This window comes from Coregonus clupeaformis, chromosome 1, assembly GCF_020615455.1.
Source record: "Coregonus clupeaformis isolate EN_2021a chromosome 1, ASM2061545v1, whole genome shotgun sequence".
NCBI classification, from domain to species: Eukaryota; Metazoa; Chordata; class Actinopteri; order Salmoniformes; family Salmonidae; genus Coregonus; species Coregonus clupeaformis.
The window spans coordinates 77,753,076-77,768,287 of NC_059192.1; the positions used below are offsets into that span (position 1 = coordinate 77,753,076).

The 15,212-nt window shown below is 41.1% G+C and overlaps 1 protein-coding gene across 1 annotated transcript; it reads left to right on the forward strand.

Moving 5' to 3' along the window:
• Positions 1-192: 192 nt before the first annotated feature.
• On the forward strand, positions 193-14,556 carry LOC121576205 (sphingomyelin synthase-related protein 1). The gene is made up of 6 exons (XM_041889379.2): positions 193-394; positions 7,637-8,238; positions 9,434-9,529; positions 9,880-9,997; positions 10,173-10,323; positions 11,443-14,556. The coding sequence occupies exons 2-6, from the start codon at positions 7,655-7,657 to the stop codon at positions 11,748-11,750; spliced, it is 1,257 nt and encodes a 418-aa protein (XP_041745313.1). The 5' UTR covers positions 193-394; positions 7,637-7,654; the 3' UTR covers positions 11,751-14,556.
• The last annotated feature ends 656 nt before the right edge of the window (positions 14,557-15,212 follow it).

The window sequence follows — 15,212 nt, forward strand, 5'->3', positions numbered from 1 at the left end:
CCCGGGACCACCCATACACAAAAATGTATGCACGCATGACTGTAAGTCGCTTTGGATAAAAGCGTCTGCTAAATGGCATATTATTATTATTATTATAAACAATGCATTGCACTACTTACTGTACTTTGCATACCGATACTGTAATTTCACCAGTAGAGGTCATTGTACAAGAAGACTGACTAGTGCGCGGCTTTTCTAGTGTTTACGGCCGACGCTCCTTTTTGGTAATGTCCACAGCAAAGCAGATAATAATCAGCAGCGGGGCGAAATGATTTGCCTCAATCCTCTTATTGCACTAAACGTAAATATAGCTTCGTCAGACTCATGTGAGATGCCATATAGCTAGTCATATTGCTCACCGCGGCAGCTAACTAACCGTTGAATCTGAATTCTGGTGAGTAATTACTGCTGGTTAGTTAGCTAACATATCAGCCTAACGTTAGCATGCTAGCCAGCTGGTACGCTATGCCTGAATGTACGCTTTGTTGCTAGCTAATGTATTCGGAGCATGGAAATGTGTTCTGCATATTTTTAGGTATCTACACAGCAAGCTTACTGGGATCGGGGGTATATCAGTCACTCGTGCAGATAGCTAGCTGCCTGTATCAGCTAACTACTACTGTGTAGCCAACAACGTTAGCTAACTAATCTCTGCCTGGCCTGCTGAAGACAATGGGCTTGTTGCCAGAGATGATGTTGTTTTTTTTCACCTTTATTTAACCATCATTCTCTGTGTATTGTATATTGTGTTGTTTCGTTTATTGAGGGATTCTTTGATATTAGTTAACAGCCCACAAGTAATCTGTATTGCGTTTAATGGGTGCAAGACTTAAGTGTGGGAATACCATCATATGGGGACAGTTTGTCTTGCCAGGGACACTGAACACAGTAGTGATGTGCAGGCAGAGAAGAACATACAGTTGAAGTCGGAAGTTTACATACACCTTAGCCAAATACATTTAAACTCAGTTTTTCACAATTCCTGACATTTAGTGTTAGTAAAAATTCCCTGTCTTAGGTCAGTTAGGATCACCACTTTATTTTAAGAATGTGAAATGTCAGAATAATAGTAGAGAGAATGATTTATTTCTGCTTTTATTTCTTTCATCACATTCCCAGTGGGTCAGAAGTTTACATACACTCAATTAGTATTTGGTAGCATTGCCTTTAAATTGTTTAACTTGGGTCGTTTCGGGTAGCCTTCCACAAGCTTCCCACAATAAGTTGGGTGAATTTTGGCCCATTCTTCCTGACAGAGCTGGTGTAACTGAGTCAGGTTTGTAGGCCTCCTTGCTCGCACACGCTTTTTCAGTTCTGCCCACACATTTAATATAGGATTGAGGTCAGGGCTTTGTGATGGCCACTCCAATACCTTGACTTTATTGTCCTTAAGCCATTTTGCCACAACTTTGGAAGTATGCTTGGGGTCATTGTCCATTTGGAAGACCCATTTGCGACCAAGCTTTAACTTCCTGACTGATGTCTTGAGATGTTGCTTCAATATATCCACATAATTTTCCTTTCTCATGATGCCATCTATTTTGTGAAGTGCACCAGTCCTTCCTACAGCAAAGCACCCCCACAGCATGATGCTGCCACCCCGTGCTTCACGGTTGGGATGGTGTTCTTCGGCTTATAAGCCACCCCCTTTTCCCTTATACATAACAATGGTCATTATGGCCAAACCGTTCTATTTTTGTTTCATCAGACCAGAGGACATTTCTCCAAAAAGTACGATCTTTGTCCCCATGTGCAGTTGCAAACCGTATTCTGGCTTTTTTATGGCGGTTTTGGAGCAGTGGCTTCTTCCTTGCTGAGCGGCCTTTCAGGTTATGTCGATATAGGACTCGTTTTACTGTGGATATAGATAATTACTGTACCTGTTTCCTCCAGCATCTTAACAAGGTCCTTTGCTGTTGTTCTGGAATTGATTTGCACTTTTCGCACCAAAGTACGTTCATCTCTAGGAGACAGAACGCGTCTCCTTCCTGAGCGGAATGACGGCTGCGTGGTCCCATGGTGTTTATACTTGCGTATTATTGTTTGTACAGATGAATGTGGTTCCTTCAGGCGTTCGGAAATTGCACCCAAGGATGAACCAGACTTGTGGATGTTTACAATTATTACTTGGCTGATCTCTTTGATTTTCCCATGATGTCAAGCAAAGAGGCACTGAGTTTGAAGGTAGACCTTGAAATACATAGTGTATCTAAACTTCTGACCCACTGGAATTGTGATACAGTGAAATAATGTCTGTAAACAATTGTTGGAAAAATGACTTGTGTCATGCACAAAGTAGATGTCCTAACCGACTTGCCAAAACCATAGTTTGTTAACAAGATATTTGTGGAGTGGTTGAAAAACAAGTTTTAATGACTCCAAACTCTGTATGTAAACTTCCGACTTCAACTGTACATGTTTAGAACTGATAATTAATCGCATGGTGCAAGAATGAATGCAATTAATTGATTATTGAATGTTATGATGGACACAGCTTTGTAGAACCAAAACATACACAGCCTCTGCTCAACAAACTCGGAACTCGAGAACGAATCGGTCCGCGAACGATATTGTGCGTATTACGCTCACGGCAGTCAAGTAATGCGTTCTGCCAAGTCGTTCACGATTTAGTCCGGTCGCGGCCACAACTAGACCTTGTTTCAAATGTACCAAGAAATTATCTTATTTGTGTGCCTAGCAATCAACAAATGTACATTCTTTAAACCACAGTTTTACAAGTCTGTCACAAATGACAGCTCCATTAAGCCCCTTATTGTGAACGAGAGGCTTGCAGAATCATTACTATTTCGACTTTTCAGTTTATCTGACCCAAATTAACTTCCCATCATTAGAACACTGTCCTCTGTCAAGTTAGCCGATGAAGCTCAACTCCACGATTTATGATGCAGTTGAGCATCGACCAGAGTATTTGATCGGTTGGAAATCCTGCTCATGGAGTGGTGCTTGCGCACCGCTCAGGCGCTCCACGTCCTTTCCAACTGCTCCGCTAAAAACCTCTCCTTGCTCACAGAAAATAAAAACTGCAGCTCCATTAATTAAAATCACAATTTAATGAACACCCATCTATTATTGTGACTACCTGGACCTACCATTTAGTTTTTAAGTATTGAAACCAAACCACTTGATTTGAATGAAAAGTATTTGAATAAACATGAAAAGGTGAATGTAAGAAGTTTGCATCATGTCATACTAAACAGCATATAAACACCCTAAATAGGTCAGGAGCCAGACAGGGAGCCTAAGAAGGAACTAAAATGAATTATTTAGGCTATATTATTTCAATTATTTCAAGGCTATAGCCTACAAAGAAATACATTGTGAAACATTTGCGAGTGCGACACAATAGGCTGGTAGGGACATATAACCCTCAGCATTTAAACAAAATGTTGTTGTATTAAATCATTATAGTCTATAAATTGAGCATATAGGCTGTGAATTACTGAGAATTAAATACAAATTAAATGAAAAATGACTTATTAGTGCTTTAGAATTCATTTTTAGAATTCATTCTTAGAAACATGAGTTTGGCCAGTCTGTGGCTTTAGGCTCATGCGATGGTGCCTGGAGAGCCGGCCAGCAGCGGAGAATATCCTCTCCACACTTGCAGAGCCACTGGGGATGCTAAACACCCTTTAGGCCACTCTTGCCAGGCTGGGCAGAGATGCAGAGTTGTTGTTTTATTTTTCTATAGGTAGGCCTAAAGGTTTTTAGGCAAAATAACCCAATCAAAACGGAAAGCTCCTTGAACATGGGAATATGCCAGGCCTATTGGGCCAAAATCAATTATGGCCTATTGTATAGATAATCAAACAAAAATGAACGAAACGTTTAAGAAATTTGATTTTTTGTTTATAAATACTTTGCTACAATGACACACTTAGTTATCTACCCACCTCGATCCTTTCTTTAGCATGTGCACGTTCTAAGTACACCATCATGCTTTCGGGATATGTGTATTTTCAGATTCCACAATGAATATTTAGTTGTGGACACTACATCACGGCACTCCCTCTCTTGCTCTTGGTCCTCATCTTTGTAAGTCAGCTTGATTTTGCACATGTGTGTTTTTATCAATTTTTTAAAGAAAATATTTATCTAACTCCATGACAGTAGCTAAAGCAAGGGGCTATAGCAGCACACAAGTAGACTACAAATGTATGCTGGGCCGGGCATGCCCTGAGCTGGTGAAGTGAGCGAAATTGGAGCGGGCGAGAAGGCCGACGCTCCAGCCTTTGGGAATCTGGCTCCGCTTTCCAGTCAAATTGTCCACTCACATACTCAGGCATCGACTGGTGTGGAAGGACTGGAGCTCCAACGTAAAAAATGACTGATTTCAGTACCCATTAATTGCGGGCTGTTCTTTGGGTGCTGTAGTTTTTGAAGTCGACGCTCCAGTCCGCCCACACTAATTGCTGCTCAACTCCATCATAAATCGCAGAGTTGAGTTTAGACGGCTACTGCCAAATATACTGAACAAAAATTTAATTGTATCGTGGAAGTTCAGCGTTACAGTGTGATTGAAATTTAAAGGCAATTTTCCTGCGTTAGCGGAGACTACATTCATGGTAAACGCTGCATATGAAGGCTCAATCTAAAATTAGGCCTACCTTTACATTTCTATCGCACAATCTAACGCTTCAGTGATACAGATTGAATGTCAAGTTCAAGTCTTAATACTGTATCAGTCACATTTGTGAATCTCTGCACATAATTCTGTTTATAAACTGAACAAAAATATAAACGCAACATGTAAAGTGTTGGTCCAATGTTTCATGAGCTGAAATAAAATATCCCTGAAATTTTCCAAACGCACAAAAAGCTTATTTCTCTAAAGTTATGGGCACATTTGTTTACATCCCTGTTAGTGAGCATTTTATCCTTTCTCAAGATAATCCATCCACCTGACTGGTGTGGCATATCAAGAAGCTGATTAAACAGCATGATCATTACACAGGTGCACCTTGTGCTGGGGACAATAAAAGGCCACTCTAAAATGTGCAGTTTTGTCACACAACACAATGTCAGAGATGTTTTGAGGGAGTGTGCAATTTGCATGCTGACTGCAGGAATGTCCACCAGAGAATGTTCATTTCTCTACCATAAGCCAACGTCGTTTTAGAGAATTTGGCAGTACGTCCATGTCTGTAATACAGCCCTTTTGTAGGGGAAAAACTCATTCTGAGCCTTTGCCCAGTCATGTGAAATCCATAGATTAGGGCCTAATGAATTTATTTCAATTGACTGGTTTCCTTACATGAACTGCAACTCAGCAAAATCTTTGAAATTGTTGCGTTTATATTTTTGTTAAGTATAGATGGGCTGCTGCGTTGTTGGGCTGTCTTTTTTTTCCCTTTTGACACACAGCCCAACCCAAAAGAATGTAATGGATTGTTGCTCTGTTCTCAAAACAGAAGCAAGCAAGTCTAGTTCAAGTTGCTCTTTACCCCATATGTGACAACGCTTGTATTCCACAATGGAATAATGGAGGGTGTGGCTCTCATGATTAAGCAACTGTTTCTGTTACTTTGTCTGTCGTCAATATTAGCTTGACACACACAGTTTCTGTACTTGAGGGATATAGGTAAATAAGTTCAAGTCTGACTATGTGTACTGTAGGCTAGGCTAAGTCCTTTCTTAGGAGCACATACAGTGAGGGAATTAAGTATTTGATCCCCTGCTGATTTTGTACGTTTGCCCACTGACAAAGACATGAACAGTCTATAATTTTAATGGTAGGTTTATTTGAACAGTGAGAGACAGAATAACAACAACAAAATCCAGAAAAACGCATATCAAAAGTGTTATAAATTGATTTGCATTTTAATGAGGGAAATAAGTATTTGACCCCTCTGCAAAACATGACTTAGTACTTGGTGGCAAAACCCTTATTGGCAATCACAGAGGTCAGATGTTTCTTGTAGTTGGCCACCAGGTTTGCACACATCTCAGGAGGGATTTTGTTCCACTCCTCTTTGCAGATCTTCTCCAAGTCATTAAGGTTTCGAGGCTGATGTTTGGCAACTCGAACTTTCAGCTCCCTCCACAGATTTTCTATGGGATTAAGGTCTGGAGACTGGCTAGGCCACTCCAGGACCTTAATGTGCTTCTTCTTGAGCCACTCCTTTGTTGCCTTGGCCGTGTGTTTTGGGTCATTGTCATGCTGGAATACCCATCCACTACCCATTTTCAATGCCCTGGCTGAGGGAAGGAGGTTCTCACCCAAGATTTGACGGTACATGGCCCCGTCCATCGTCCCTTTGATGCAGTGAAGCTGTCCTGTCCCCTTAGCAGAAAAACACCCCCAAAGCATAATGTTTCCACCTCCATGTTTGACGGTGGGGATGGTGTTCTTGGGGTCATAGGCAGCATTCCTCCTCCAAACATGGCGAGTTGAGTTGATGCCAAAGACCTCGATTTTGGTCTCATCTGACCACAACACTTTCACTCAGTTCTCCTCTGAATCATTCAGATGTTCATTGGCAAACTTCAGACGGCCCTGTATATGTGCTTTCTTGAGCAGGGGGACCTTGCGGGCGCTGCAGGATTTCAGTCCTTCACGGCATAGTGTGTTACCAATTGTTTTCTTGGTGACTATGGTCCCAGCTGCCTTGAGATCATTGACAAGATCCTCCCGTGAAGTTCTGGGCTGATTCCTCACCGTTCTCATGATCATTGCAACTCCACGAGGTGAGATCTTGCATGGAGCCCCAGGCCGAGGGAGATTGACAGTTATTTTGTGTTTCTTCCATTTGCGAATAATCACACCAACTGTTGTCACCTTCTCACCAAGCTGCTTGGCGATGGTCTTGTAGCCCATTCCAGCCTTGTGTAGGTCTACAATCTTGTCCCTGACATCCTTGGAGAGCTCTTTGGTCTTGGCCATGGTGGAGAGTTTGGAATCTGATTGATTGATTGATTTGCTTCTGTGGACAGGTGTCTTTTTTTATACAGGGAACAAACTGAGATTAGGAGCACTCCCTTTTAAGAGTGTGCTCCTAATCTCAGCTCGTTACCTGTATAAAAGACACCTGTGTGCCAGAAATCTTTCTGATTTAGAGGGGGTCAAATACTTATTTCCCTCATTAAAATGCAAATCAATTTATAACATTTTTGACATGCGTTTTTCTGGATTTTTTGGTTGTTATTCTGTCTCTCACTGTTCAAATAAACCTACCATTAAAATTATAGACTGATCATTTCTTTGTCAGTGGGCAAACGTACAAAATCAGCAGGGGATCAAATACTTAATTCCCTCACTGTATGTTTCAGTGGAAAACTGTTTTTAGTGACCACAATTTAACAACCAGACGGGAAGAGAAGGTGAAGTTTGTCTTGTAGCAGTGTAAAGTATGTGCCTCTTTTGTCAGTGACTCGTGTTGAAGTCTTGCTTGGCTTTATAGGGAACCAACAGTATTTCTGAAATGCTGATTCAGTGGAAATGGTGGATGACTAGTTCTCTGTGTAATGACACAGAGTTACAGTGTTTTCTCCTTCGTAAAAGTACCGGGTACTGACTGCTCACGTGATATGCATTTCTCCCGTGACAGACTTAATAAGGGCACATGCAAGATTTGGTTCTTGGAGTCAAGATTAATATTTTGTTTGTTTTCTACAGTTTCAGAGTGAAGAGGAGATGTCTAGCAGCACCCAGCTGAACATCCGGCAGTGGACCACCAAGCACATAGCCAAGTGGCTGAAGGACGAGGGCTTCTGCCACTATGTAGACCTACTGTGCAACAAGCACCGTCTGGACGGCATGTCCTTACTCACCCTCAGCGAGTACGACCTACGCTCTCCCCCATTGGAGCTCAAGGTGCTGGGGGACATCAAGAGGCTGATGGTGTCCCTCCGCAAGCTGCAGAAACAAAACCTGGACATCCTGGAGGAGCTGGGGGTCCCGTTCGACGGACACTCCCCTCAGGGCGGCGGAGGTGGTGGCGGCGGTGGGGACTGGCACTGCAATGGAGACTCCAGTAGAGAGTGTGATAACTCTAACACCGATACTGCACCGGTTGGAGAGCAGTATCATCAGTATACGAATGGGAAGTACAAGCATGGAGGGAGCAGGAGGCTGGACCCTGAGTACTGGAAGACGGTGCTTAGTGCCATCTATGTTGTGTTCGTGTTCGGATTTACCTCCTTCGTCATGGTGATCGTGCACGAGAGGGTGCCGGACATGCGCACCTACCCGCCCTTGCCAGACATTTTCTTAGACAGGTGGGTTGCTGTTGGTCATGCTGTTCCCCACATCCTATGCAATGTATATGTAGACCTACTTGAGCTTGTGACTGTTCAGCAAACACCTCTGTTTCGAATGTCAACATAACTGATGCTGTGGTGATAACCGGTTACTAGGAACCAAACACAAGCAAACTGAACTAAACGGGGAGGGACTTACTTAGGCTACCTGAATTTGTCCAATATAAACTTGTTTGTTTTTGCTAAACGTTTTGCAATGGTGTCTAGTGTTTCGCCTATATTCATTTAAGAGCAGTGCACTGTTGCCGCCAATGCAAACAAATACATAAAAAATTAAGGAAATATTTATTTATTCCGAGACGCGCTTTTAAGATCAGAGTGACAAGTTACAACAAGTTACGTATCTTCCTCAGTCTCATCAGATCGTCCAAGAAACCTCCAAGGTAACTAGCTAGCCAATCCTATTAATAGATGTATGGAATAATTGCTAGCTAAGATACAGTAACGTTACGCTAGCTAACTACGTTTTTGGGTTAATATTGAATTGGCTGTTTGTCATTGAGATCAAGAGATAAAATGTTACTGTCTTTGATTTTCAGATTAGTTTTAAAGTTAGATAACATAATTACATTTTAATGCATTTTGGAGTAGAATATCCTTTTTAAAAAGTCATCAGTCGTTCATAAAACAAAATACGCCCAATGGGGCATGCCCCCGGACCAACCAGCTTGTTCTCACTGAGAGTGTAGTTTGACTTACTCATGGTGTGATAACGTGGCAGATTACTGTTGGCAAGATGAGTAAGCAGGAACTAGGCTAAATGTAGCTCTCTAGGCTCCCTGTGTTTATGATCTGACTGGCAGGATTACAGATTGTCATAGAGCCTAATCTTGGTGCAATCGAGAAGGCGGCTTGCCTTTTGCGTTAACCTCATGCAGGTTTGTCAGGTGTGTTTTTCCAGTTGCACAAGTTTAGGCTTGCTGTTTGCATAGAAATCTACTAGGCTATTTCATTTTTCCAATGAAGTAATGTTGATAGGGTAATACTCCTCATCATCATCATATTATTAGTATTATTGGCTATTATTATCTGTTAATAGGCTAAAGTGACACTTCATAAACATTAGCCAAGCCTGGGAAAATCATCTAAATGCACAATACAAGGCAGTTTGCATTAAGTAGATTAGCCAATAACCATTTCTTTCTCTTAACAGTGTACCTAGAATACCATGGGCCTTTGCCATGGCAGAGGCATGTGGCGTGATCCTGTGTAATATCTGGCTGCTAGTTCTGCTGCTGCACAAGCACAGGTAGAGTACTGACTACTGACTGGTCCATAGGAAAACTTGTTCATCACACAGATAGCCTAAACATTATTTAAACTAGTATCTAGAATTTCTCTATGAAATTAAGAGAATTGTGGAATGTTTTACCTAGTCCATAGTTTTTTTTTACTTGTCCTTGGGAACACCCAGCCGTTCGATGTATTTTAAATATTCCAGAGCTAGCCCACCTCATTCAAATGATCAACTAACTATTATGCTTTCGACTACTTGAATCAGGTGAGTTAGTTCAGGGCTACAACAAAATTGTGAAACTTCCGGGGGACAGATTTGAAAACCACAGGTCTAGTTCATGTGTAATGTATGCTCTGCTGAAGGTCTGTTCTGCTGCGGCGCCTGTGCAGCCTCATGGGGACAGTGTTCATGCTGCGTTGCATCACCATGTTCGTCACCTCCCTGTCAGTGCCAGGACAGCACCTGCAGTGCTCAGGAAAGGTACTACAGCTCCACACACATCAGCATTCCCTCCAGGTTGAGGATGATCTTTTCATAACACGTGTCGCTTTTTATAGTTACAATCTATGGGTAGCAATTTTCTTTAGCAATTTTCACTCTTCTCACGACAGGGTCAAATCTCAATAGTGACTCTTTCCTTCTCTTTCCCCCCCAGATTTATGGTGATATGTGGGCCAAACTGCATCGAGCTCTGGCCATCTGGAGTGGATTTGGAATGTCTCTCACAGGTGTCCACACATGTGGTGACTACATGTTCAGCGGTCACACAGTGGTCATCACCATGCTCAACTTCTTTGTGACAGAATGTAAGTCTTCCATATCTTTTTACTGTTACTTTCACTGTCACCTGTTGCAGACAATAATTATCCTTGACTGTAGTGGGAAGAACTTATGTACGTCATGTGTTGTCCCTTTGCTGCCCTCATGTGTCCATTAGCTGTAACTGCACAAAAGGCGTCAAGACCAGCCCACTGACAATATAATAATATATGCCATTTATTTACCTGACGCTTTTGTCCAAAGCGACTTAGTCATGCATGCATACATTTTCCGTATGGGTGACCCCAGTGGGAATCAAACCCACGATCCTGGCGTTGCAAGTGTCACCCTCTACCAACTGAGCCACCGATAACCACTGACAGATTTAAACTGTTTTACAGCAGCAAGTGTGCTAACGAAAACCAGAAGGAGAGCACACATACCACCTATTTTAAAGTCCCCGCATTGGTTGCCTGCTAGTTTTAGAGTTCATTTAAAAATGTTTTTAAAGCTTTTTAAAGCACTACGTGGCCTTGCACCCGAATACGTGTCTGATATGCTTTTAAGATATGTGTCCAGTCGGTCCCTCAGATCCTCTGGCACCGGCCTTTTAGTTCCAAAGGTTAGGCTGCCTTCAGCCATTATGGTTCTGGCCTTTGGAACAGCCTACCAGAGGGGAGGGGCCTCAGAAACTGTAGACATTTTAAAAAAAGATCTTAAGACACCTTTTTAGCCATACTTTTACTTAGTGTGCTTTTAGCCATACTATTTTATCCCATTCTATACATCTTATTTATTTTAATTCTTTAGTCTCATGTCCACTGTTATTTTGTTTTACTATTTGAATTTCTCTCATTTTAGAAAATGTATTAGGTTTTTATCTTCTCATCTTTTTTGTTTTATTTGTTAAGCACTTTGAAATGCATCCTCTGTGAGAGATGTGCTCTATAAATAAAGTTTGATTGATTTGAAAATCGCATACAGATAATGGATCTACACTGAGACCAGAATCAATAAAGATGTGTCATTCAATGCACTGTGAGGCAATAGGGCTCTGGTCAAAAGTAGTGCGCAATGTATAGGGTGTCATTTGGTACACAACCTGAGTTTAACATGACAGAAATTCAACATTCTAACGCATCAATTTGCTGATTTTACTTCAACAGACACACCGAGGGGTTGGAACTTCATCCACACCTTATCCTGGGTCCTTAACTTGTTTGGGATCTTCTTTATCCTGGCAGCCCATGAACACTACTCCATTGACGTCTTCATAGCCTTCTACATCACCACCAGGCTGTTCCTGTACTACCACACGCTGGCTAACACCAGGGCGTACCAGCAGAGTCGCAGGGCCCGCATCTGGTTCCCCATGTTCTCCTTCTTCGAATGCAACGTCAACGGCCCCGTGCCCAACGAGTACGGCTGGCCCTTCTCTAAACCCGCCATGATCAGGAGGTTGATTGGGTACTAGGTGGTAGAGGACACCGGTCCGCGATGCAGCCACAAGGACATTGATCTCATCTAATAGACACTACTGTTGACTGAGCCCTGGCGTGCTATTTTTGCTACTGCCCTCTGAAAGAAGTTGCTAACTGTGGTTATGTGATATCGACTTCATATTCCAATATCTACAAGAGAACTGAGATGGCTTGTGGGATCCTATTGGTGCCATGGTGTGACCGGGTACAGACTGAGAGAGGGATTAAAGGAAGGCTTGCGTCTAAAATGGCACCCTATTCCTCATGTAATGCACTACTTTTGACCAGGGCCCCATAAGGCTCTGATCAAAAGTGGTGCACTACATAGGGAATAGGTTGCCATTTGGGAAGCATCCTAAGGACTCATCCTGTCCTCTAAACTTCCTCTCTTCATTTGAAAAGGGATTTGTTTTTTTGAAGAAATTTCCCACAACTTTTGCCACAAGATCAATAATCTGGTTACGGATATATATGTGCTTTAGTCAATGCCTCTTCTGTTGTTATGGTATACAATCTGTTAATGGCATGACAACAAACTCGACAGAGGAGTTAGTCAATTCCTCATCTGTTGTTATGGTATACAATCTGTTAATGGCATGACAACAAACTCGACAGAGGAGTTAGTCAATTCCTCATCTGTTGTTATGGTATACAATCTGTTAATGGCATGACAACAAACTTGACAGAGGAGTTAGTCAATTCCTCATCTGTTGTTATGGTATACAATCTGTTAATGGCATGACAACAAACTCTACAGAGGAGTTGACTAAAGCACAAACTGACCTGCTACTACCAGGCTAGCATTTCAATGCTTAAGGTCTCAGACACACGACTAGGGTTTGCTGCCCGGGAGTACTTAGCACCTCTGAACATAATTTGCAAACCGAGTGCGCACCGATTTTACATGTAAAATCGTGTGTAAAATGTGAATGATCGGCAGACGAACACTAGATGCACATTCGTTGCGACGTGTGCGAGCCTTAAAAGCTCTTAACTTGCAACCTGATAGAAAATTGGGGGTAATAGCAAGCTAGAGGTTTGGGAAAACATGAAAGCAGAATTCTCAGGCAGCCTATTGTAACCAAACACCTTATTTTTAAGTCAGTAGAGTTTGTTGAAATCAAAAATTCAACAGTGTTATAGTGAAATAGGCTCTTGTGTGTTCACTAGATATCCTGAGAAATTAGGGCACTTTTCATGATATTATTGACATGTTTCTTTCAATGTTTTATCTGGACTCTAGTTCTAATACAAGTATGGACCACCTTAAAGGCAATATCAAAACGTCACAGATGATACTGTTGCTGAATTTATGTATAGCAATATCATAATTCAAGATGTTGTGACGGGTCTTGTTACTTGTCTGACATTGTTTCTTTAGGTAGTGTGTAAAGCTTCTGCATTCCTTAAGACACTACTGTGGTTTTGACAGTATTACTAGAACGCTGAATTAGTCATTCATGGCTCATTTTGAAATGAACTGTTTTGGTTTTCTTTATAATATTTGTATTGTTCAGTTATTATCCTGCCTTGTCCTAACTAGACGTTACCGTAACCAGGGCCTTTACTAAGGAGATTGCAAAAAGCAGCCAAAACTATGGAATGGAAAATGGTGAACAATTGTTTTAAATACCATTCCATTTGCCAATAGCTTTAGTTGTTATAGTAACATTGTCTTTGTAGGAAATGCATATCTCAAATGTTGAATATTGTTGAGTTGTATACTAGCTTGTAAAATAGTAATTTAGTAATTGACCAAGCTTCACGATAATAAGAATAACATACAAGGATATCAATCCCTACAAAATAATTGAAAGAAATCGTATTTTTTTAACTTCTTCCACAGATCCTTTGGACTTCATTTTGACTGCATCTTAATTTATTTCATTTGGTATATGTAAATAGCATTTTTTTTTATATATTTGATGTACAAAAAGGTTATTGCAACATGCACTTAAACCGCAATATGTTTACAGTTGTGCGGAACTATATTTGTTTGAAACACAATGTGCTTTTATGTATAGGGTTGATTTCAGAATCACCCTTTCACCGAAATCATTGAAAACAAATGCAGACCAACACAAAGTCCCCCACAGTAACTCAAATCAGATCTGAAACTGCCATTGATGGTATTGGTTACAACCCACTTAGCACATATTTGTAAAACAATAAAGTATTACTTCCCACTGGGCACAGACTTTTTCCATGGTGATTCAACATCATCACATTAAATGTTTTTGTTGAAATGGCGTAAAAACAATGTATCAACCAGTTTGTGTCCAGTGGGTTATGTCCTATATCCATCCCATCATGTTTATTTTAATTTTATTTCAGCTGTGGAATAGTTACTAGTACTACTAGGCCTAGTTCATAACCCCTACTGGTTATGTGTCTTTATTACCTTTTCCCCCCACCTTTCTTATAATTCCAACTAGTTCCTAGTGCATAAATCTTTTGGTTTGAGAAATGCCAGCTCATGTGCTAGCTAGCTAGCTAGCAAACTACAAATCGATCATTTTCTGCTAATATGTTAGATACATACTTATGAATGATGGCTTTTCTCTCATTCATTTGTTCTTAGTTGTCACTTTTAACCCCCTCTAATAAAATGTTACTAATCCTTATCACTGGTGTGGTTATAGCGGTATGTTACTTATCTTCAAGATACAGTAATTGACTACCAATGTAATGAAAATGTAGCAATAACAGCCAGTGTGGTTGTTTTGGGTTAATCGATAATGCCCTGCAAATGACAAGTGTCTTTACCATCATTAAATATGTTGGCTTCTATTTTTCTCATAATTGGATCTGTATGTGATGAATAACTTAGAAGGAATGCATTAATGATAAGCATAGGTTTGTACTATACTGATATAAATTGTTTCACATAACAGGCTGTGATTCATGTAAGGAACGTTAGGGGGTAGGACAGATAAGACTTGTATTTCTTACACATACGAACACTCTCTTTGTTGTCTGTGAAACCGTCCTTGAACGTAGGTACATAGAGTACAGATTGGAAGGGTGTCTTTTGGGTGCTGACTCCACAGGTTATTATGATAGCAATTTATGCCTGGGAACGGTGGAGCGCCAAGGGGTTGAGCGCCAAGGGTTTGGGACTAACCCGTGCGCCAACGGATTGGCTGAGTAAAGTCTAAACCACACTCAGTCCTTTACTCTGATTGGCCAACAGAAGAGGTGGGAACTCTCTGTCAGAGTATTTGAGAAAGAACCTGTAAACAATGGTTTAGTTCTCTGTCTGCCCTGCGTGGTATTTCAGTGAGCCCGTATACGAACCTTCATACTTATCATACATACATTTTGCATATAATAAATTTAGCTTGGATTGAATATCTCTTGATTATGTTTTCTCTTATTCCAATACCAGATTTGAATTACGCAATTTCTAACAAATAGTTGAAGTCAAGGGTCTGTCGTCTTGATGTGATTCTTCA